Raw genomic sequence first — 22112 nt, 5'->3', positions numbered from 1 at the left:
CCCGTACCTCTGCCTCCTGAGTGCTGGGGTTAAAGGTGTACATCAACAACAACTGTCTGAAACAGAGTCTATGTACCTCAGGCTGGACTTGAACTCACTATGTATCCCACTCACCTCAAACTTGCAGTGATCTTGCCTGAACCTCTCAAATACTAGGATTAAAGGCATGTAACACCATACCTGCTCTGCAATTTTGCACATCTTTGCTGGAAACTTCATTAAGCTCAGCTCTAACAATATGACTCATTAGAGTGTTTGGTTGCTGCTATACTTGGCCACAAGCTCCTTAGCTAGATATGAAAATCTCAAGTGATCACCTCCTTTTCACCCATTGCTTGTATCTATCTTGAGCTCCAGAGCAAAGTGACAGCCATCTCTTGTCTTTATGTCTTGCAAGCCTTTACTTGTGCACTCTGGCTAGAAGCTGTCTTCTTATCATTTCTTTTTTTTTTTTTTTCTTTTCTTTTTTATCATTTCTTTAAGAGGGAGATTTGTACACACATGAGGCCTACTATGTGCCTGGCTAATGTGCCTGTAGCAAAATAGCTCATCTCTGTTCTGGAACTTACATTTTTTTTTTTCTCTTTTTGAAACAGGGTATCACTATGTAGCCCTGGGTGTCCTGGAATTTACTATGTAAACCAAGCTGGCCTTGAACTGGCAGAGATCTGCCTGCCTCTGTCTCCCAAGTGCTAGGATCAAAGGTGTGCACCACTATTCCCAGGGAGAGTACTTACATTTTATTTGTTCATCTTACTAGAATGCAAGTTTTTCTTAATCTCTCTCTCTCTCTCTCTCTCTCTCTCTCTCTCTCTCTCTGAGACGGGGTTTCTCTGTGTAGTTTTGGCGCCTGCCCCGGATCCCACTCTGTAGCCCAGCCTGGCCTTGAACTTACAGAGATCTGCCTGCCTCTGCCTCCTGAGTGCTGGGATTAAAGGCATGTGCCACCCTGGCCCAGCCCTCATCGCCCCTGCCCCCCTTTCTGAACCCTATCCAGACTGAAACTGACACAGAGACATTTGAGATGGTTACTGTGGTTTTGCAGGGAGCTACTGAAAGTCTAATGTTAAAGTGTGCGTCCAAAGTGTAGAGGAAGAAAGTGTAACAAAGGCAACCAGAAAACCATGATATGAGTAAGGAGAGTCAGGATATGTCAGAGCTGGGATCAGCAGACACTTCTGAGGCCATGGGCATGAGGGTGATTAGGAAGGAGCGAAAGCAGCCATGAGGGACTCAGTCAGCTTCTTGGGCTTGCTGAGGTCATTCCAAGGTGTGACAGAGCAGAGCTGTGTAACACCTCCTTTGCTTCCCTATTTTCTGTCATAAAGGAAGGTAATTAACTGGAAATGATAGGGCACAAGTCACTAAAACCCCAGACAAATCGGGAGTCCCGGGAACTGATGGAGGATTTTTGTCCCTCCTTTCCACTGTTCCCCCACTGGTTGCCCTCCTCTCCTCATCCCTTCTGTCGAGTGTACTGAAGGACTTTGTGAATGGAATTATTAACTATATTTTTTAATGAATTGTGGAGGGCAGGAGAGATGCCCAAACTTAGACACAGGAAAGAGAGGAAGTTAAAGCAGGGACCCCACTGCAGCTTCTAGAGATCAGAGCCAACTCTTTCTACCTTCAGAGCATGCTGCCTTCCCCAAGACTAGTATCTCCAGGCTTTTGTCCTTTACAAACTAACACATTTCAAAGTACGCTCCTGTCTTAGTTAGGGTTCTATTGCTGTGAAGAGAACCATGACCACAGCAACTCTTAAAAAGGAAAACATTTAATTGGCACTGGCTTATAATCTCAGAGATTTAGTGCATTGTCTTCATGGTGGGACATGGTGGTGTGCAGGCACACATGGTGCTGGAGAAGGAGCTCAGAGTTCTGCATCTTGATCCACAGGTAGTGGATCTGATTTCTGGTCCTCATGACAGAGCAGTAAGCACGTTTAACCACTGAGCCATCTCTCCAGCAACGTGTCCCACCCCCCACCCTCCCCACCCCCCCGCAAAAAAAATCCCACAGCTTTGAATGTGTTGGTGTCATGTTTCCTGTTGCAACTGACTTGAGCTTCTGAGATCTCAAAGTCCACCCCTATAGTGACACATTTCCTCCAACAAGGCCACACCTCCTAATAGTGCCACTCCCTATGGGCCAAGCATTTAAATACATGAATCTGTGGGGGCCATACCTATTCAAACCACCACAGGCCATAAGAAAATCAAAAGATGTAGGAGGGTTCTGATCTTGACCTTATTCAATATCATGCCAGTTGATTTAGCTACTACCTGAAGAACCCAGATGTACTATGCACTCACTGGAGATTTGTTGATTAACTTTCAGGAAAAAGGTAGAGACATAAGAATCACATTTGTAGATGATACTGGATAGATTATCTAACATGAATGGATGCCAGAACTAAGGGTCAAAATGGTCTCAGTAGACTCAAAAGACAGGCTGAAACCACAATAGCATTTAAAATCTATACCTCAACTTATACATTTCAATTAAAAATAACCAGTTGTACATGGATGTGGCACAAATGACAATGACAATTCAGTGCAGATTTTTAATGGTCTCAAGTCTAAAGAGTGGTCATAGGCACAGAACTTGGTCCCAATGACTGCTGGAGGCTTTTCAGACTAAAGAAAGGAATTTGGAGGCAATGCCTTGAGATTAACAACTGCTACTATGGTTTTGTTTGTTGCATCAGGAAGTATGACACTGGCACATTCAAAGCTGTGGGATTGTGGTGGGGAGGAGTTGCTGGAGAGGTGGTTCAGAGGTTAAAAGTGCTTACTGCCCTATCCTGAAAACCAGAGATCAGATCCCAGCACCTTTACAGCTGCCTGTCACTCCAGCACCAAGGGAACTGGTATAAGTTTTAGCCTCCATGGGCATTTGCACACAGTTGCACATACTCTCCACAGATATACACATATAAGTAAAAGGAAAATAAATATTTTTCTTAAAAAAGCTGTGTTTTGGGGTGATTGGTATGACAATCATCTGAGATGGGTGACCCAGGTAGGTAGCCACTGTAGTTTTCTAGTGATTGTAGCTGAATGTTTTCCCGTGTCCTGCCCAGTCTGAGCAGCTGCTCAGACCCAAGTAAACACACAGAGGTTTATATTAATTAAAACTGCTCGGCCACTAGCTAAGGCCTACCACTGACTAGCCCTTCCATTTAAACTCAGCCCATTTCTGTTAATCTATATGTCGCCACATGTTCTGTGGCTTTACCTGCTGCCTTTACATGCTGCTCCCTGGATGGCGGCTGGTGTCTCCTGACTCAACTTTCCTCTTCCCAGAATTCTCCTTGTCTACTTATCCTGATTATACTTCCTGCCTGGCTACTGGCCAATCAGCATTTTATTTATTAACCAATCAGAGCAACACATTCACAGCATACAGAACATCCCACAGCAAGTGGGACTGATCAAAGTCCTGACTGAGTTTGGGACAGTATAAGGAGCAAATCTGAAATATCTTAAGAAGAGATGAAAGACTGGGTAGATGGAAAATGAGAATGAAAAGCAAGAGAAAATATACCTGACTGGGGAAGCAGAATAATGGCAGAATTGAGAGGAGAGATTAATTGGTTAAAGTGTCCCATTTGAACCACGACTAGTAGATTTATTTCAGTGGTGGAGTGTAGGAAGGACGGCATGGCCTAACACCTTGAAGCACTTCTCTGGTTGTGAATGAACTCTCGATGAGGTGGGACTGTTTGTGGAAAGGAAGAGCAGCAAGTGTCTTTTAGACTTGATGGTTTTCTAAGTTGATTTTGCCCTGGTGGCAGCCTCCCAGTCATGGCAAACACTCTGCACTGATGTGCTTAGCACACATATACTGTTATGTGCAAGGCTCTTGGGAAGTGGGAGGGAGGGATGAAATCATTGTACTATTATTTCAGTGTTTGTGCCAGGGAACCATCCATCTAAAGTGCTTCTGCATCTTTAAACCAGGGTGAGTACTAACAGGAATTTATAGCACTCTTGTTGGAAATTGCTACCCTCGTTTAGAAGCCATTAACAGTTGTGTTGATAAAATAATGTTTTAAATGGAGCATATGAAACCCATGCTTAGCAGCTTTACCCTTCCAGAATACTAGCTTATAAAGTACTCATCAGAGCCTGTGGGTGGGATGAAGTCACCTGAGCAATTTTCTGTAATTACAACCTTCAGAGCTGCCTCCTTTGTCCTTTTCAGGTTAACTTAAAACAAACTCAGCAGCCACAGCAATGCAGAACCTGTGATTTTCATTCTCTCTCTGAACGTTGTGTGTGTGTGTGTGTGTGTTGCCAGGAATGGAACCCAAGAACTCTTGCATGCTAGTCAAGTGCTGTACCACTAAGTATACCATATCCTGGGATTTTGTTAAATAGTCACAGTTAAGGGGAAGAGAGTTTTCTATTCTTGTTCCTCCTTCAGTCTACTCCAATTTGTATTTCTGAGAATGTTGGAACCCACAAACACCAAGCTATCTGCCCAAAGATTACTGGGCTCTGAGTGGCACCTCTCCAATCACTTCTAAATTAACTCCTCTAGCATGCCCCAAGAACCCCAGAAAGAAATGTCAGTGTCCTGTCCTGTCAGAGCTCTGTGGGTTGGGCTTCTCGTGCATATCCTGAAATGTGACAGAATCAGCCAGCACGGAGGCAGCTTCTGCTTTCTGATGCTTAGACCCAGAATGATGACTTTCCCACTGTAGATTCTAATACAGAAGGACCTACATACACTACAGGGTAGTTAAGGCCAAGGGGACGTGGAGGGAGGATCTGAACCGGATAAAGTTAGCTAGCGCCATCACTTCCTGCCACACTTAGACACCAGAACCTTATTTTCTAGGAGGTCTTTGAATTTTAGATTGCTTCATGCATAGAATAAAATTGTTGGCTTTCAAAAGCACTTAATTGGTGCCTTGCCAAAGTGTATAGTGGGGAGTAGTGTAACACATCCTTCCTTGCTTGTTTCATCTCTTCTTTTTTTCCCTTCCCTCAAGTAGCAAAAATGATCTAGAATAGTCTGGGGCTTGTATTTTGTTTAGTATCTATTAGCTCTTTCTTATAGCACTCAAACAGAAATATCTTTTCAGGGGTTAAAAATGACGAAGTCATCTTGTGATGTTACCCTTTTTTTTGTAACTCAGGGGCAATATTCTGTTTTGCTAAGGCTGTCTGGAAAGTTCTTTGAGCGCACGTATAGGGCCTTAGGTCATAGAGATGTTTCAGAAGATCTGTGAATACATCAAGAACATGGGAAGAGCAAACAGAAGGAAGTTAATCATCTTTGTTGCTTCAGAACTGAGTAAACATTTTGGGAGAGCGAGGTTCGTGCTGGACATCACTGAATAAGAATGAGTTGATGTCACAGTTGGCCTGAAGCAACTTTTTTTTTTTTTTTTTCATACAAATAGTACAACATGGTGGGGAGGAGAGATTGAAAGCAAAGGGAAAAGAATTCTAGGGGAAAATAAGCTGGAGAAGGAATGTAAGAATGACTTACTTGTTGTGAATAGAATTACTATGGTATAAAAGCCATGTTTTTCTTATCAGGAGAGTCTGCCTTAGAACAGAAGCTGAGGAAGCGGGGATGTTTACTGGCTCCTCTCCTGGCTCAGAGAGCTGCTGTGTGCTGATCCCTGAAGAGGGTTGTGAAATTGTCTTGACTCACCGTCTAGGAGGAATGGCCCCTGTTGCTCTTTTGGCTCAAAATAGTCCTGCAATAAGTCTCTAAGACGTAGTAATATGGAACTCAGAGTAGTCATAGCAGATGTGTTCAGACACTGGAGGAAGTGCCACCATCTCTGCCCCTCCCCCCCAGTAAATAGGTGAATTTATTGGAAATTGGGCAGCCAAATCCAGGTGACTTATTGTCCATATTTGTAGAAACTCAGCAGTGTCAAGATTGACCAAATGTAGGGGGAAGTTACCTGGAGTGATCTGAGTAAATGTCTATGGTCCAAGCTTTCTTAAAGTGGAGGCGTGGGCGGCAGGTGCCACTGGCATCTTCAGTGGACTCATTTTCATTGTGTGTGCACCGTGCTGTGTTTGGAGCTGGTGAGCTGCCCACTAAATACCAGTAGTGCCCCCAGTTCTGGGACAGTTAGAAGAGCCCTCATTCTTGGGGATTTTCTTGAGAGGCAGAGGAGACTGATATAATACCAAACAGTATAGTTTTCTTTGTCGTTTGTTTATGTAAAAATCTTGGGAAGTTTTAGGAAATTGCACACTTGTAGTGCAACATAGCTTTCATTTAAAATGGATTTTATTTCTGAAAAAAAAAAACTGGATAAAATAGTTTGGAAAACTGGATGACAGCAAAGACATTGTCAGGAAAGGGAGAAAAAGGCACATGGCTTCTTAAGTAGCCTGCTGTTTCCCAAGCAGTACCAGCTGTCTAAGTCCTGTGGGTGCTTCGTCTACTTTCTAAGAGGTGGGAGGTGAGCAGCTCATGTGGAGACAGGGGTTGGAGGAAAGAAGACCCAGGACATGGGGAAGAGGCAGGCATGATGAAACAGTTGGGATTGTATGACGAGAGACAAGAGAGATCGTGAAAGATGGGAGTGAAGAAACTGGAGATCTCCTGTGATGTTGTCAAGCTTAGAACAGTGGTACTTCTGGGACCATTTGGAATGCCACAGATCTGAAGCTTCCAAGAGCAAACCCTCTGAGATAATAGTACTATTTACAGACTGTCACCTGCATGCCAGAATACAGTGTTTTATGTCCCTTTGCAGGTTTCAGCTTATAAGCATAAGACATGTGTCTTCCTAGATGTTGAGCCACCATTCAATACACTATGTCTTTTGCTTTCATTGTGGTTTGTAGTCTCAGCAGTCGTTTACCCCCAGATTTCACCAAGTCTGACCCAGAGAGTCATAGTTTTCCACTGATCTGGACTTTCTGAAAGTAATGCAGTGCGTTATTGGAAAAGCTATGCACCATCACTAGCCAAACATTAGCTTCAAATTTGCCAGATAAAATGCTATTAAGTAAGATGCACAAATAAAGGAAAAATTTATGAAATAGGAACAAGACTCCCTAATCTTTGTTATCAGCTTATAACCTTGGTTTTGCACCAAGGCCTAATTGAGCCCAAGAACACTTCTTGGACTGCTTTCCCAGCATTCATTCGGTTCTGCAGACAGACCTTTAGTTGCATGCTTAGTGCTGGCTTTTTAAGACTGGCCAGTTGTCACCCTAGCAGTCTTTCTTCAAGTGAAAGTTTCGTTTGTGTCACAGGCTATTTCTCTGAGCACCCAGTATATCACACCATCTTGTTAATTGTCTAAGCTTGCTAACTTTTACCACAAATAGAAGTTACCTGGTCAACCACATGACTATAGAGAGTTCCTAGTTATTCCCAAATGTTGCCTGGGGCTGAGGGTAAGGTGTACCAAACCCTCTTTGGGAAGTAGCACCATGGCTTGCATCAACTTTATATCCTAGAGTTTAAGGATTCCTCCTGTGGACAGAGAGAGCCTTGTCCTCAACAGAGATTGCCTCAGTAGAGATCACTAATGCTTATCATAGGATTATTTAGAAATTCTCTTTCATTTATAGTCTCTTGGCATATAGAAGAAGTAACAGATGCTCTCTATTCATTCAGTTATATCAGATTTTAATAATTTTACCATATTTGTTTCAGATCTTTTGTCCCTTCAAGAAAAAAAAGAAATAAACTTAAACCTCCCATCTCATAGGTAATGGCTAATTTTGATTGTTAGCTTGAGACTCTTAGAAGCCAGGTGGCACATGCCTCTAATCCTAATCATTAGTAGGTAGAGACAGGATCAGGAGTTCAAGGCTAGCCCTCAGCTACATAGCAAGTTTGAGGCCAATTTTTGGTACATGAGATACTGTCTCAAAAACAAACAGTAATAGTAAAGAATTAATTAATTTGTCCCATAGTGCACACATTTTCACTTTGCCACACATAATTTACCCTTCAAAGTGGTTATGCCGATTTATACCCTTGCTTCCTATGTTGAGTTCCTGTTGCTCCATGTCCTCAATAAAAGCTGATATTGACCAGCTGTTCCATGCTTACTGATTAATTTAAAGGTAGTGGTGTGCCTAGCAACCACCACAAGCAAGACTGCTATAAACCTGACTTTCTAATTCCAGCCTTCCTCCTTTAAAAGGATTATTTTACTTCTGTGTCACAAATCCAAGATAACTATTCCATAGCTTTTTATGCTCAGTTTTTTGATAACAAAAGATTATGATTACTTTAGAGAAATGGGAAAACAACTACAAAAAGGAAAATTAAAAAATTCTACCACATAGGAATAGCCATTAACATTTTGTTATGTGTTTCCTACTTGTCAAGTGGACAGGCACTGGGGCATGCATTTGCTTACAGTTAGAATTGTACTGAATGCATATTTCACGGCACAGTTTTATTAAAATTACATGCCAGCTTTTGCCATATCATTTGTATATTATTTGAAAGCACCAACATTATTTGCTACCTTTGGGCAAATATATTAGTTTAATCATTCTCTTGTTTGAGGACGTTCAAATAACACTGGAGCCTGAAAATAAAATCTGGCCATGTAAATCCTCATATATGTTTCTCTGGGATAGCTCTGTAGGAGAGGTCAGGGAATGTTGACAGGTTTGGATCCAATAGGTTGTGAACACAGCATCTAGGAGGGAAACATGGCTAAAAGAGGAAAATAACATGCTCCAGAACCAGGGCATCCATTCACTTTCTCTCCTGTTTGAGTTGAGTGGTAAATCTCCTCTTGCTTCAGTTTTGAGGTCCTTTTGTTACTGGGGCAGTACTAGAGCAAACATGTGCCCTTCTATGAGCACCCGAGAGTTACTTGTCTTATAGCATACAAGGCTCATAGGATCTCAGAGCCGGGAGGGACTTTGTTTCTGACTTGAGTGATATGCTAGTTACTTTTTCCTTCCTTCCTTCCTTCCTTCCTTCCTTCCTTCCTTCCTTCCTTCCTTCCTTCCTTCCTTCCTTCCCTCTCCTTCTTTCCTTCCCTCTCCTTCTTTCCTTCCTCCCTTCCTTTCTAAAAAGATTTGCTTTTATTATCTTATTTATATGCCTGTATGTATGTATTTCTGTGAGTGAATGCCATTTGTAAATGCAGGTGCCAGAGGAAACCAGAAGGATCTCTTAGAGCTGGAGTTACAGGAGATTGTAAGACACCCAGTATAGGTGCTGAGAACTGCCGCTTAGCCACTGAGCCTGTGAGAGATGGCCTTTTCCTCAAGCCATTTCCTTTTTCATTGCTCTGACAAAAGCAACTTCCAGAAGTGTTGGTTTACCTCCACTGGCTCACAGCGTGAGGATACAGTTCCACACAGCAGGGAGACAAGGCAGCAGCTGGGCCTCTTGTATCCAGCCAGGAAGCACAGAGCGATGTTTGTGCTTGTTCTCAGCTTCCTCCTGTTTATTCAGTCCTGAAACGGTAGTGCCCGAACTTAGGGCAGGTCTTTTCACCTCAATCCTAACCCAGTTTAGGAACTCCCTTAGAGCCTTGCCCAGAGGTTTGACCCCTGTTTGGTTCTAATGCCTGTCAAGTTGGCAGTATTAACCATCACAGACGTCTGGTTTGGAATGTCTTCCTGAAGTAGAGACTGTTGGCCTTGTGTGGCCAGAGAGCTCATTGTAATATAAGGCAGCTGTTCCCTTATTGGACAGCTGTGATTAATTGAATCTCCTCCTCCAGATGAACCCAAATCTGGCTTTCTATAACCTTCACTTAGTCTTAGTTTATAATGAAAGGCTAACTAGGGCTGAGGGGATAGTTTAGTGGTAGATGACATGTTTATGCACAAGGCTTTGGGCTCAATGTACACCTAAAATAATTCCTAAAATAATTTTGGAAATATTTTTACTTTATGTATTTTGTATTGGTTTCTACTATTATTAGCATGAAAACATATATATGTGTTTGGCTTGCTTTTAAATTCATAAAAATTTTAGCTTTATTTAATTTTATTATTTTCTGTAAGAGTACATGCCTGCATGTGTGCGTGTATGAGTGTATGCCCACACGTGTGTCTATATGAGTACATGCCTGCATGTGTGCGTGTATGAGTGTATGCCCACATGTGTGTCTGTATGAGTGCATGCCTGCATGTGTGTCGGTGGTTAGAAGAGGGCATATCCCCTGGAACTGGAGCAACAATGCCTAAGAGCTGCCATGTGGGTGATGGGAATAGAACAGGCCTCTGGAAGAGCAGCTGGTGCTCTAAACTGCGGAGCCAACTCTCCAGCCTGCTTTTATTAAATTATTTATTTTCTTCCAATGTATTTTGCTTTGTCTTGTCTGTAGAGAAAATTATGTACATAAACATTGGTAGGATAGGAGAACTTTCTATGTATTTTTATACTCATTGGATAGACAGGTCCAAAGTGTCCAGGGCACTACTCATTTTAGAATTTTTTAGAAGTCATATATAAGAAGTGGTTTGAATGCACATAGTCCTCCTTCTCCATTAACAATAGAAACTACGTTGTCCTTTCTTCTTTCTTTTTTTGGTTTAAAGATGTTACATACATGATCTCATCTAATTGCTTTATAAATATCTGGGTCAGCATTTCCTCATTTGCTAATGAGGGTTGCTGAGACTGAAAAAGCAGTCAGAGCTGAAATTTAAACACAAGTTTAGTTCGAAAGCCTGTTGATTTCATCAGTTTGCAAGCCTGTTTCCCTAACCAACATGACCTTTACACACGTGCCTGTTCAAAATGCCGGTGTGATTTTCGAGTACCGAGTCACTTTGTCACACTGGCAGCATGAGTGTGATTTCGGGAGCTGTGTGGCTTCTGCTTGTTTCCCTTGTCGCTCTCACATGCTCTCTTTGCTTTGGGGACATCAGAATAGAACCTCCTTTGGTGGCCCAGCTCTCCCCGTACCTTTGTGATGCCTTTCTGCTTCTGGAGAAATGGAAGCACAAAACGAATGAAGAGTTACAGAGAATCACGTAATGTTTCTTATGAATGTTATTGACCCACATTTTCTACAAAGAAGCATGTTTTCACAGCTGTGTGCCTTAGGGACAGTAGGGGGCAAGTCTGAATGTTTTTAACTCAAGTATTTTCTATAACAAGGGTACTGATGCATGTGTTCAGGGACTTAGAATGTAGAAGCCCATTCTTTCAGCCCCAAGGTGGGAATCTTTGTGTTTATGGTTTCATAGAGATTCAGATATATTATCACAGTGAACTTGGGGCCAGAGGTCAGAGAACTAACTAATGAACCCACTGATTGTGTCATTTATTGCTGTAGGTCAGTCAGACTCTGACCGGATGATGACGGGATATGTTGTGTGTGTTTTCATGGAGTTGCTAGGGGAAGGAGCAGTTTACTATGCGGTATTGTTGATCTTCGGTATCTCTTATCTTGTAGCTCCATATAACTGCTTTTCTGCATTTTCAAAGGCTGCACCAAACAGTTTACAGATAAGGCCTCACTTAGAACCTGCACATATCTTCAAATAAGGGTGAGGTAAGCTTACTTCAGAGGCAGGAATGAGTTCATTTCTTTGCAGTGACGGAATAAAATGTGTGTCATACACTGGGTGTGGTGGGGACACACCTATAATCCCAGCACTCAGAAAGCTGAGGCAGGAGGATTGCAGCAGGGTCATAGACTTGCCAGGGCCACAGAATGAGTTCCAGGCCAGCCTGGGATGGAGTACAGAGTGAGACCTGTCTAAATCTCTCTCGGACACACTCTCTCTGTCCTTGTCTCTGTCTCTGTCACACACACACACACACACACACACACACACACACACACACACACACACTAAAGTGTAGCTACTCAAAAGGTAAGTACATTTAAATGCAGTGGGATGGTGGGTATTTAAGTTTCTTAGATGTTGTTAGAGAGTTTGAGCCCTGGCCCAAGAGAGTGCTCTCTTAGTCTGTTTGTGCTGATATAAGGAAACACCCAAGAATGCATACTTTAGAAGGAACATTAACGTAGTTTTTACAGTTTTTGTTTGTTTTTTTGTTTTTTGTTTTGTTTTTGTCTTTCAAGACAGGGTTTCTGTGTGTAGCTTTGCTCCTTTCCTGGGTCTTGCTCTGTAGACCAGGCTGGCCTCGGCCACCACCCGGCGTAGTTTTTACAGTTTTAAAAGCTGGTCTACACAAGATCCGGTGCTTACAACTTAGTGAGGGTTCAGGAATCAGGCTTTGCTCTGACGCCATACGGAACACAGAAGCTGAAAGGACAGAAAGAGACCTCTTCTGTTGAGCCTTTTATAAAGGAATCTTACTGCCTAGCCACCTCATACTGTCACAAGTTTGGAGGGACATATTCAAACCGATAGCAATCACCTAGTGTGTAGACAACCCTTCCCTTAGAAAATGAAAATCTGGGGGGCTGGAGAGATGGCTCAGCAGTTAAGAGCACTGGCCACTCTTCCAGAAGACCCAGGTTCAGTTCCCAGCCCCCACATGGCATCTCAAAACCATCTGTAAATCCAGTTTCAGGGGATCTGATACCCTCACACCAATGCACATAAAAAAAGTAAAGTAAAATAAATTATATAAAAAAGAAAATGAAAATTTGATGGGCCTAGAGAAATCTCAGTAGTAAAGAGCATTTGCTCCTCTTTTAGAAAACCTGGGTTTGGTTCCCAGATTTATAACCATCTATAACTCCAGTTCTAGGGGTTCTAATGCCCTTTGGCCTCTGAAGGCACCAGATATGTACATGATGCACATGCATATATATTCAGGCAAAGCATTGTTATGCTTCAAAAACAGCAAAAATAGCCAGGCATGGTGGTGCACACCTTTAATCCCAGTACTGAGGAGGCAGAGGCAGGTGGATCTCTGTGAGTTAGAAGCCAGGTTGGTCTATATAGCAAGTTTCAGGCCCACTAGGAATACACAGTGAAATACTGTCACACACACACGTGAATTTTTGAGGGCCAGCAGATAAAGACACTTGCTACCAAGGCTAATGACTTATTTAAGTCCCTGGAACCTACATGGTGGAAGGAGAGAACAAATTCCCCCAAGCTGTCCACTAACTCCACACATGAGCCCTTGGTTATATGTACCCCTTCTCTACACAAAATAAGTAAAATATCAAAAGAAAATTACAGAAAGTGAAAATTATGAAAGTTGAGACTTGGAAGAAAACTTGGTTCAAGAACTCTTGTTTCCAGGCAAGGAAATGTAATTTTCATTTTGTTTTCTGTCTGTTGATCTCTTTTCCTCTCTTGGCATTCTTATTACAGGAGTATTATAGAATGCATTTGCTTAGTAAAATCCAAAATTAATTGTAGTTGGGCTTTTCTTTGGGCTGCCTTCTCACAGAAAACGACCCAGAGACTTATATTAATTATGAAAACTCAGCCCTAACTTGGGCCTGTTTCTAACTAGCTTTTACAACTTAAATTAACCCATTTCTATTAATTTACTTTCTGCTTTGTGGCTTTAGTACCTTATCTCTGCACTGCCCATCTTGCTTGCTTTGCATCTCCACCTTCTTCTTCCCAGTGTCCTCTGTGCCTGGAAATCCTGCCTAGCTATTGGCCATTCAGCTTTTTATTAAACCAATCAGAGTGACACATCTTCACAGTGTACAAAAAGATTATTGCAGAACAATCAATCAGCCTGATTTAGTGTTAGCTACATACAACCTAATATGTATCATCTCATTCCTTTCTGAGGCTCACTGGTTTCAGTTCATTCCCAGTGCACCGCAGTGTCTATCAACTTCTGCTTTTCCACGCTCTCAAACTGAACTCTGAAGCCATTAACCTCCTAAGTCCTTCTGCCCCAGCAGTGGCAACCATTATTCTCTTTCCTTTCTCTAGGAATTTCACTGTTCTGTGAACTTCATGAAAATGAAATTAGATAGTAGTTGTTCTTTTCTGGCTTTCTTCAACTAATGAAATGTTTTGAAGGTTCATTATTTAAGTCTGAGTAATGCTGAGACCAGACTTCAGGAGTCAGTTCTCTCCTCTTTTCAGAGTCTTGTGCTCATTAGACAAGTCTTGCTTCCTCCTGTGAGTTACCTCCTAAGTACTTGAGGCTTTTGATGGGATTGTTGTTGAACCTACTTTCTTGATTCCTGTGCTTTGTAGATTTTGCATTACTAGTTCATGAAAATGCAACTGACTTTTGAGTTGACTTTGTATCACCTTATTTTACTAAGTTTTGTTTATTAATTCCAACAGTATTTTTGACCAGTGTTTAGGGATTTCTACACAGAAAATCATCCCCATGATCAGAAGCCACTTCATTTGTGCCTTCCAGTTTGAACACATCTTCTTTTCTTGCTCAACTGTTCTGGTTGAAACTCTAGTACCATGCTGGGTAGAAGGGCTAAAACATGGGCTTACTGCTTTGTTTCTGATCTTATGTCTGGTCTGTTTTGTTTTTTTTTTAAATAATTATTTTTATTATGTTTCAGGCCACTTGTCAGTCTTATTTTTGGAGACATCATACTACTTTGCCTTTTTTTGGTGGGGGTGGGGGTGGGGGGCTCTTGTGCCCCTGTGTGCTCTCTTGCACCTGACCATCAAATTGTCCTTACTTTCTTTTTATTTCTGCCTTTTTTGTGCTTTTTTTAAAATAGGATCTCATGCAGTCCTGGATGATCTTGAAGCTGCTGTGTAGCCAAGGCTGGCCTTGATCTCCTGATCCTCTTTCCCCCATCTCCCAAGTGCAGGATTACAGTCATACACATCACCATGCCTGTCTATATGGTGACTTTCAAAGTAAAAGACATTTCCTCGTGATGTGTCCTAGGGTGCTCCTTTATAGCCTGAAGTCCAAACCATGGATCTACCTGCTTAGGTGGGCTGCCCTGCTGATGGCAAATCACCTGAAGAGGCACTCATGGGAGTTGAGCTGTTTCCTGTGTGAGGATCAGCTGATGGGGCCACAGTCCTGCTTCCAAGGACCTTAGGCCTAGCCGTTCAGGGCAGGTTGCCTGGATGTTCTACAGCGTTGTTGACTGACACCTCTTTGCACCTTTGTGATCCAAAGCAGTCATCAGAGATCTGTTCTCAGATCCCTAATAATGAGCGGACACATTCATTTGTGTCTACTCTTTTCCATCAGTTCAGTTCTTCACTTGCTAGGTTTATAGCTTTGTGCATGGAGCTGGGGAGTTTGGGGGGGGGTAGCTGCTACCACACTAAAACTAAATTTGACTGAAATTAACTTCAAGTTACTGAGCAAATCTACTATGGAAGTAATTCTCTCTCTCTGATTAAAAAGGTGAAGAAATGTAGGAGGGTTCTACCTACTTCCAACCCTTCCCCAACACCTTTTGTTTTCTATAATCAAAACAATAGCCACCCTGAGGATTGTTACCTCATTGTGGTAGATTTGCTTTATTCTGTAGTCTGAAATGAGGTGTCTCACTCTTTACCCTTGGCTTGCCTGGAACTCCGTATGTAGCCGAAGCTGGCCTTAAACTTACTGCAGTCCTCTTATAAATGTCTGCTACCTCGCCCATCTTATGGTTTTGTTTTGCATTCCCCTGATGATTAGTTATGTCTGACATCTTTTATGTATTATATCTATTATGTATTATTGGCTGGCCATTTTTTTTGTTGTTGTTTTTTTTTGAGACAGAGTTTCTCTGTGTAGCTTTGCGCCTTTCCTGGAACTCACTTGGTAGACCAGGCTGGCCTCGAACTCACAGAGATCCGCCTGCCTCTGCCTCCCGAGTGCTGGTATTAAAGGCGTGCGCCACCAACCGCCCGGCCTTGGCTGGCGATTTTAAGATTGTTTTGAGAAATGCCTCTTTAGGTTGCATTTTAAAAATTAGTTTTATTTTAGCTCCTATTCTAATTTACCTTCTTTACCCCCCCCCTTTTTTTTTTGGTTTATTGTTTGTTCATTTATTTTTTGGTTTTTGACACAGGGTTTCTTTGACTGTCCTGGATCTCACTCTGTAGACCAGGCTGGCCTTGAACTCATAGATCTGCCTGCCTCTGCATCCCAAGTGCTGGGATTAAAGGTATGCACCACCACTGCTGTCTGGCATTTTTTTCTTTTTCTTCTTTTTCTTTTTTTTTTTTTAACCTTCACATATCTAATGTCTGCTTCTGGTGGTCACCTTGGGAGGTGGGATTGTGTCTTTGGTATTTCCTATAAGGCTAGTACATAGTGATATGTGCCTAGCACACACACAATATAAGTTAGCTCAGCCCTACAGACAGAGTTTGGAACCCTGCTCATTTGGCTCCTGCAGTAGCTGGGAGTTGGAGACTTTGGGACAGAGAGTAAAGGTGTGTAAGTGGAGCATGTAATCTGTGTCAGGTGTAGCATCATGTAACTTACAGTTACCCTTAAGGCACAGAACATGAAGAGCTGGAGCGTGAAGAAGTGTGATGGCTTCTCCACCATTACACAGTACTCAGTGACAATATCTGGATCACAACCTCATGTCTACCTGACTCCAGAGCTCATACCTTTTCCAGTATCCCTCGGTGTCTCTATTTCCTACCAGATGAGTTCAAACAGAGAAAAAGCCTGGGAGCCTGGAGATTGTTCAAGAAGAGAGAGGACTTGAATATTTGACTTAGCATTTCACAATCTCCCTTTTCATTCAAATAACTAAGTTCTTAAATGGAGGGGACATTTCTTGATGACACTGAGGTGTCATTTGTGCCTACAGATCACCTGTGGAAAAGCTATGTGTACTTGGGGTCTGACATCCTCTGATCTTATTTCTTTGGTCCATATGCCATGTCCAACTAAGCACTTAACCTTGTCTGGAGGAAGAGCTTCTCATGCCCTGATTCTCTTGAGGACCGAGTGCTACTTCAAAATTCTTGATTTTTTTTTTTTTTTTCTGACAGGATTTCATCTAGCCCAGGCTTCAACTTGCTGTGTAGAGAGGATTAATTTAACTCCTGGTCTTCTTGCATCTACATACCAAACAAGGCTGGAATTCTAGTCATGCCCACCCTGCTCAGTCTATGCCTGAACCTGGGCTTTGTGTATCCTCATCAAGCACTGACCAGCTGGCTCCTGCAGTTGACCCCCCAGCCCCCCCAGCCCTACCACTCTGATTCTTAGAGAGGGAGGAGTGGGACTGATGAGTTGGCAAAGCAGGGGAAGGCACTTAGTCTCCACACGCGCGTGCGCGTGCACACACACACACACACACACACATACACACATACACACACACCACACATACATACACACATACACACACACACACACACACACATACACACACACCACACATACATACACACATACACACACACACACACACACACACACACACACACACAGACGTGGTGCACACCTATGATCCTAGTACTGGGAGGTGGAAATGAGTATCTGTGGGATTTTCAATGGCAATTTGAGGAGGACACTAGCATTTAGCTCACACAGAGGGATTTTTCTTTCTTTCTTTTTTATAGCATGTTGTTTAATTATACCTTCCCAGTAACTTTTGCCAAAGTAATAGAGTCTACTTTCTAGATTCTGTCATTAAAAAAAAAAATGTGTCCAACATCATACTATTAATTTTCTAATTTTGCAACTAAGCTCTAAGGGTTGAGAAATTCAGTTTGGCAGTGGCCTAATTTAATAAGCACATGGCTCCGTACTGTGCTTTATGTTTTAACTCTTACGATGTTTAACATAAAAGAACTCAGAAAAATGGGCCCCAAATTTCTAACCCCCATGAATTTTCCACTTAGCCCTTTACATGAAGTTGGCAGTTTGTTGGCTCTATTAACATCTGTCTGGATCCTTACCTCACCAGTCCCTGGAGTCCACTCCTCATTTTGTATAAAAAGAGTGGTTTCAACATGTTCTTAAGAAATATGTCCAGGGTTTGCCATTTGCAAACCCACCACTTAAAAATGGAGTCCATTAGGCCAGGTTTTAGCTCAGTAAACATCTACTTTGTGTGAATTTCTGTCATGAGCTAAAGACAACTATAATACTAATAGCAGTGGCTCTGTTCCTAGCTAAATTAGAAACTTTATTTAATATAAAAATTAACCGTAAGTATGTGGACAGATGTCTTTTATGGAATGAGGTGTTATGATGTCTGCTTTTTTTTTTTTTTTTTTTTTTTTTTTTTTTTTTTTTTTTTTTTTTTTTTTTTTTTTTTTGGCTTTTTGGTCTTTTTCAAAGACAAAGTTTCTCTGTGTTGCCCTGGATATCCTGGAACTTACTTTGTAAACCAGGCTGACATCAAACTCAGAGATCCACCTGCCTCTGCTTCTGAGTGCAGGGATTAAAGGTGTGCACCATCACCACCTGGCTAATGTCGGTTTGTTTTTTTTTAATGGCCCAAAATATATTATAAAATTTCATTTGTGGAACCTGGATGTATTTGGGTATTCTTTTACTTCCTGGTTTTCTATAGTTTGAAAATTGTTCAATGAAAGTTAAAAGAGAAAAATCCCACTTACAAGTAAATTATTTAAATGTAAATTGTACCCTGGCATATAACTCATTACTTTGTTTGACACAATCTTGTGTGTCACAGGTTAGTTTTGGATTCATTACATAGTTGAGGATGAACTTGAATTTCTGATCCTCATGCTTCCGCCTCCCAAGTACTAAGTCCCATGAACATGTGAGCACTCACTGTGCAGCATGCCTGAGGATTCTTGACACAGCACGGCTGAATGGCCCACTATGTATCATGCTGTTGGGGAAGAACTTTGGGTTGAGTTCCAATGTACGGAAATAGCAAGGGCCTGATGGTGGAAGGGAACAGGGTGAGTTTTGGCATGGGCGACCCAGCACTTGCCCATCATCATATGTCTTACACTCCTTGTGCTCTAGTGTAAGAACAGCACAATATGGCATAATGAGTGATTCTCAGAATTTGCCACCTGGGGGCAGATGTCACAGGGTCCCCAGTACCCAAAAGAGGGAGTCTTTGAGGTCAAACTATGTTTGTGATAAATATTTGGACATAATTTGCAAACCAGTGTCAATCTCAGAAGTGTGTAGTAGAGTTTCCCAAGATTCTGTGAGGAGAAATGGCAACTTACACGCAGAGGAGATAATAAGATCTATCATTTTCTATTAAGCAAAACATTGAAAAGATTATAGTGGGTATAGGTCAATAGTCACCCATGCTTGTCATACTTATAGTCATGTTAGTTAGGTTTTCTAGATATACAGATATATATGTCAGATGGATAGACAATCTTCAAACACTTTATAGACCTAAAGAATATAGCATTTAACTGTTTTAATAACTTAGAATTCTGTTGACTTGAGACACTATTGCTCCTGGCAGCACCAGTCTACTCCCAAGAGGATGTTGGGCATTGAAGACACTCCATATGGAATTTGTCTTCATCTTGGCAAAAATGACCTGTTGGGCATAGAACTGCCCTTGCCTTGGCTGCTGACAGTGAACACTCTGTCCATTCTGGATGAGCAAGACATAAGGAAAAGTGACTGCTGAACCTTGCTAAGACTGGGTAGGACAGTCTTTCAAAAATTTCCTGCTTCTGATAATGGTCTGTCAGATATTCTAGACCCATAGTCAAGAGTAGATGCCCCAACGTTGTAGAGCAACATTGGATGACTATCCGGGCAGTCATAGGTCTTTGTCATTTCTTGCAATTTTTCAGAAGTTGCTTGCTTGCACTTCCTGTTCACTCAGGTAATATTATTTTACTTCTCAGGTCTTTGATGGTTACACTTATATTCCACTCATATCTTAACTAAGAACATATCAGGTACTAGATTTATATTCTTCAGAATGGGACAGCTATTGGAGTAATCTCTGTAATTTGCCATTTACCTGTATTCTGGACATCTAGTATGTGTTTCTTGCTTGATGTTGTTCTTGTTGGTTGTAGTTCCATATTTATTTATGTTATTACCCTTTCTTTCTCCTGGACAATACTTGATAATCATTCTTATTGTATATACTTTTGTATTATGTTTAGAACCTTCTTATTTAGACAAAAAAAAAAAAAAAAAAAGAAGTGTAGTGGGTATTCGTTCCACTGATGACTTGGGGCTACCTAGCCCGATAGAAGCGGTGCTTCTTGTCTGCCTACATAACCTCTTAAGGAAGGGGGTGGTGGTATCGCACTCTCTCTTGGGTGGTGAAGGCCAGGTCATGGGGTATGAAGTAGCATGTGATTGGTCTCCAGCTTTCCAAGGACTCTGTAATTGGGTTTAACATATCCTGTATTTGTGAATGTATTTCTTCATTTCTTATCTTAATAAATCCCTGATACCCCTTAAATAGACTTTCAGATTTTGCTAACAAAAGACTTCTGAAAATATAAACCAGTATTACCCTTCTGACATTTTTGTTTTGGAAAATAGAAATATTTTCCTCAAAATAGGCTATATGTTAATCTGTGAAGTGCTGCTATTATTTCAAGTATTTGTGAAAAGCATGTAATTATTTAACGCTAAAGAATTTTATCTGTCTTAACTTTTAATAGGTTAATAACAGTAGATACAATGTCAGTAATTATTGAGGATATATAGGAGGGGCTTGCTTGATACCACACTTACAGAACTATTGCCTTGGCAAATAAAAGTCCATGGACTTAAGTTCTAGTCAGGACTTTGCCCTCTGACCAAGTGTAGTAGCCTCTGTAACTGAACTGATTTCTTTTGAAGTTGATGGTAGTAATTTTACCCTGACCTATGCCCCTATAGGAAAGCATGGTGGTTCAATATAAAAGTGTTGAGAACATAGTCTTCTATGCTTATTGGTGTTCTACAGCTAAGCCAACTAATGTTAGGGAAAGATGCCGCATTTCAGGCCCATTAGCTGACAGTCTGGCTTTTGTTTTAATTTTGGTATCAAATTCTTATAATTTCCTTATATATTTTTCTCAGTTTCTCAGATAACCACATTAGTAACCAATAGGAATTAAAATTAAGTAAATGCATCTTCCATCCTGTTGGGGAATATTTATAAGATATATATTACTTTTGTTTATATTGCATTTGTTTAACTCTATGAAGCTATGATACTTTGTCTAAAATACCTGATGGTCTAGTAAAGAGCTGGACAGCCAATAGTGAGGCAGGAGAAAGGATGGACAGGGCTGGTGGGCAGAAAGAATTAATAAAAGAAAAAAATCTGGGAGAGAAGAGATCTAGGAGCAAGAGAAGGAGGAAGACATCAGGGGCCAGCTACCCAAGCTACACAATGAACAACAGAGTAAGAAAGAAAAATATACAAAAATAGAAAGATAAAAGCCCAGAGGCAAAAGACAGATGGATTAATTTAAAATTAAGAAAAGCTGGCAAGAAATAAGCCAAGCTAAAGCCGGGTATTCATAATTAAGAATAAGTCTCCATATGTGATTTATTTGGGAGCTGGGTGGCAGGCCCCCAAAGAGCTAAAGAGTAAGAAAACAACCAACGACACCTTCCTTTTCATTCAAGAAGAGATGTCTTCCTAGTACTTCAGAGTAGTGTGGCAAGGCCAGGAGCATGGTCTGAGGGAAGCCACTGCTCCTTTCATGATGATCAGAAGTCACTCGGCCTCTCTGTGTCCTGGCTTCCTTGTGTGGAAAACAGGGCTAAGGAAGTAATGCAGAGGCGGCACCTGGTCAAAGCAGCCCGTGAGTGGTCGGCGTTCCGTAAAAGAGCAGAAAACACAAGATTCAAGTCTCTTTCCTGCCTCTGTGAACCTCAGCTAGGTTAGCCACAAGTTTATCAGCAGTAATTCTCATTTCTCTTTTCCCCTCTCTCCTTTGAAGGGCTCTTGAGTGGACAGACATCCCCAACAAATGCCAAACTGGAGAAGCTGGACTCTCAGCAGGTGTTACAGCTCTGCCTACGGTACCAAGATCACCTGCACCAGTGTGCAGAAGCGGTTGCTTTTGATCAGAACGCTCTAGTCAAGCGAATCAAAGAGGTACTGCGTCTGGGGCTGGGGGAGGGGTGGGGCTACCATCCCAGACTCATGGCGGTAGTAAGACATGCTGGTGAAGAGTGGGTCCAGGTGAGACCAGCCTGGTGTGACTCCTACTTCACAGCTGACTTGGTCAGACTTATTTAATTTCTCTGAGCATGAGAAATAGACCTAATAGTAGCAAGGTCGAGTGTGATGAGACTTCTCAGTGGCTGTTAGCTGTATTAGTATGTAGAAAGTCTTGCCATCATAAATTTGCTCTAGTTTTATCTGTGTT

At 41.7% G+C, this 22112-nt stretch overlaps 1 protein-coding gene across 2 annotated transcripts in view; it reads left to right on the top strand.

Annotated features, from left to right (window-relative positions):
- Window positions 1–22112, top strand: part of Borcs5 (BLOC-1 related complex subunit 5) — a 77908-nt gene that overhangs the window by 30969 nt on the left and 24827 nt on the right. For both annotated transcript variants that reach the window (XM_028894457.2, XM_037204051.1), the window contains exon 3: window positions 21681–21838. In XM_028894457.2, the coding sequence (XP_028750290.1) occupies window positions 21681–21838 (158 nt within the window). The remainder of the gene's footprint in view (window positions 1–21680; window positions 21839–22112) is intronic.

The sequence above is a fragment of the Peromyscus leucopus genome, chromosome 3 (assembly GCF_004664715.2).
Source record: "Peromyscus leucopus breed LL Stock chromosome 3, UCI_PerLeu_2.1, whole genome shotgun sequence".
Classification (NCBI taxonomy): Eukaryota; Metazoa; Chordata; class Mammalia; order Rodentia; family Cricetidae; genus Peromyscus; species Peromyscus leucopus.
This window is presented reverse-complemented; position numbering and strand designations above follow the sequence as displayed.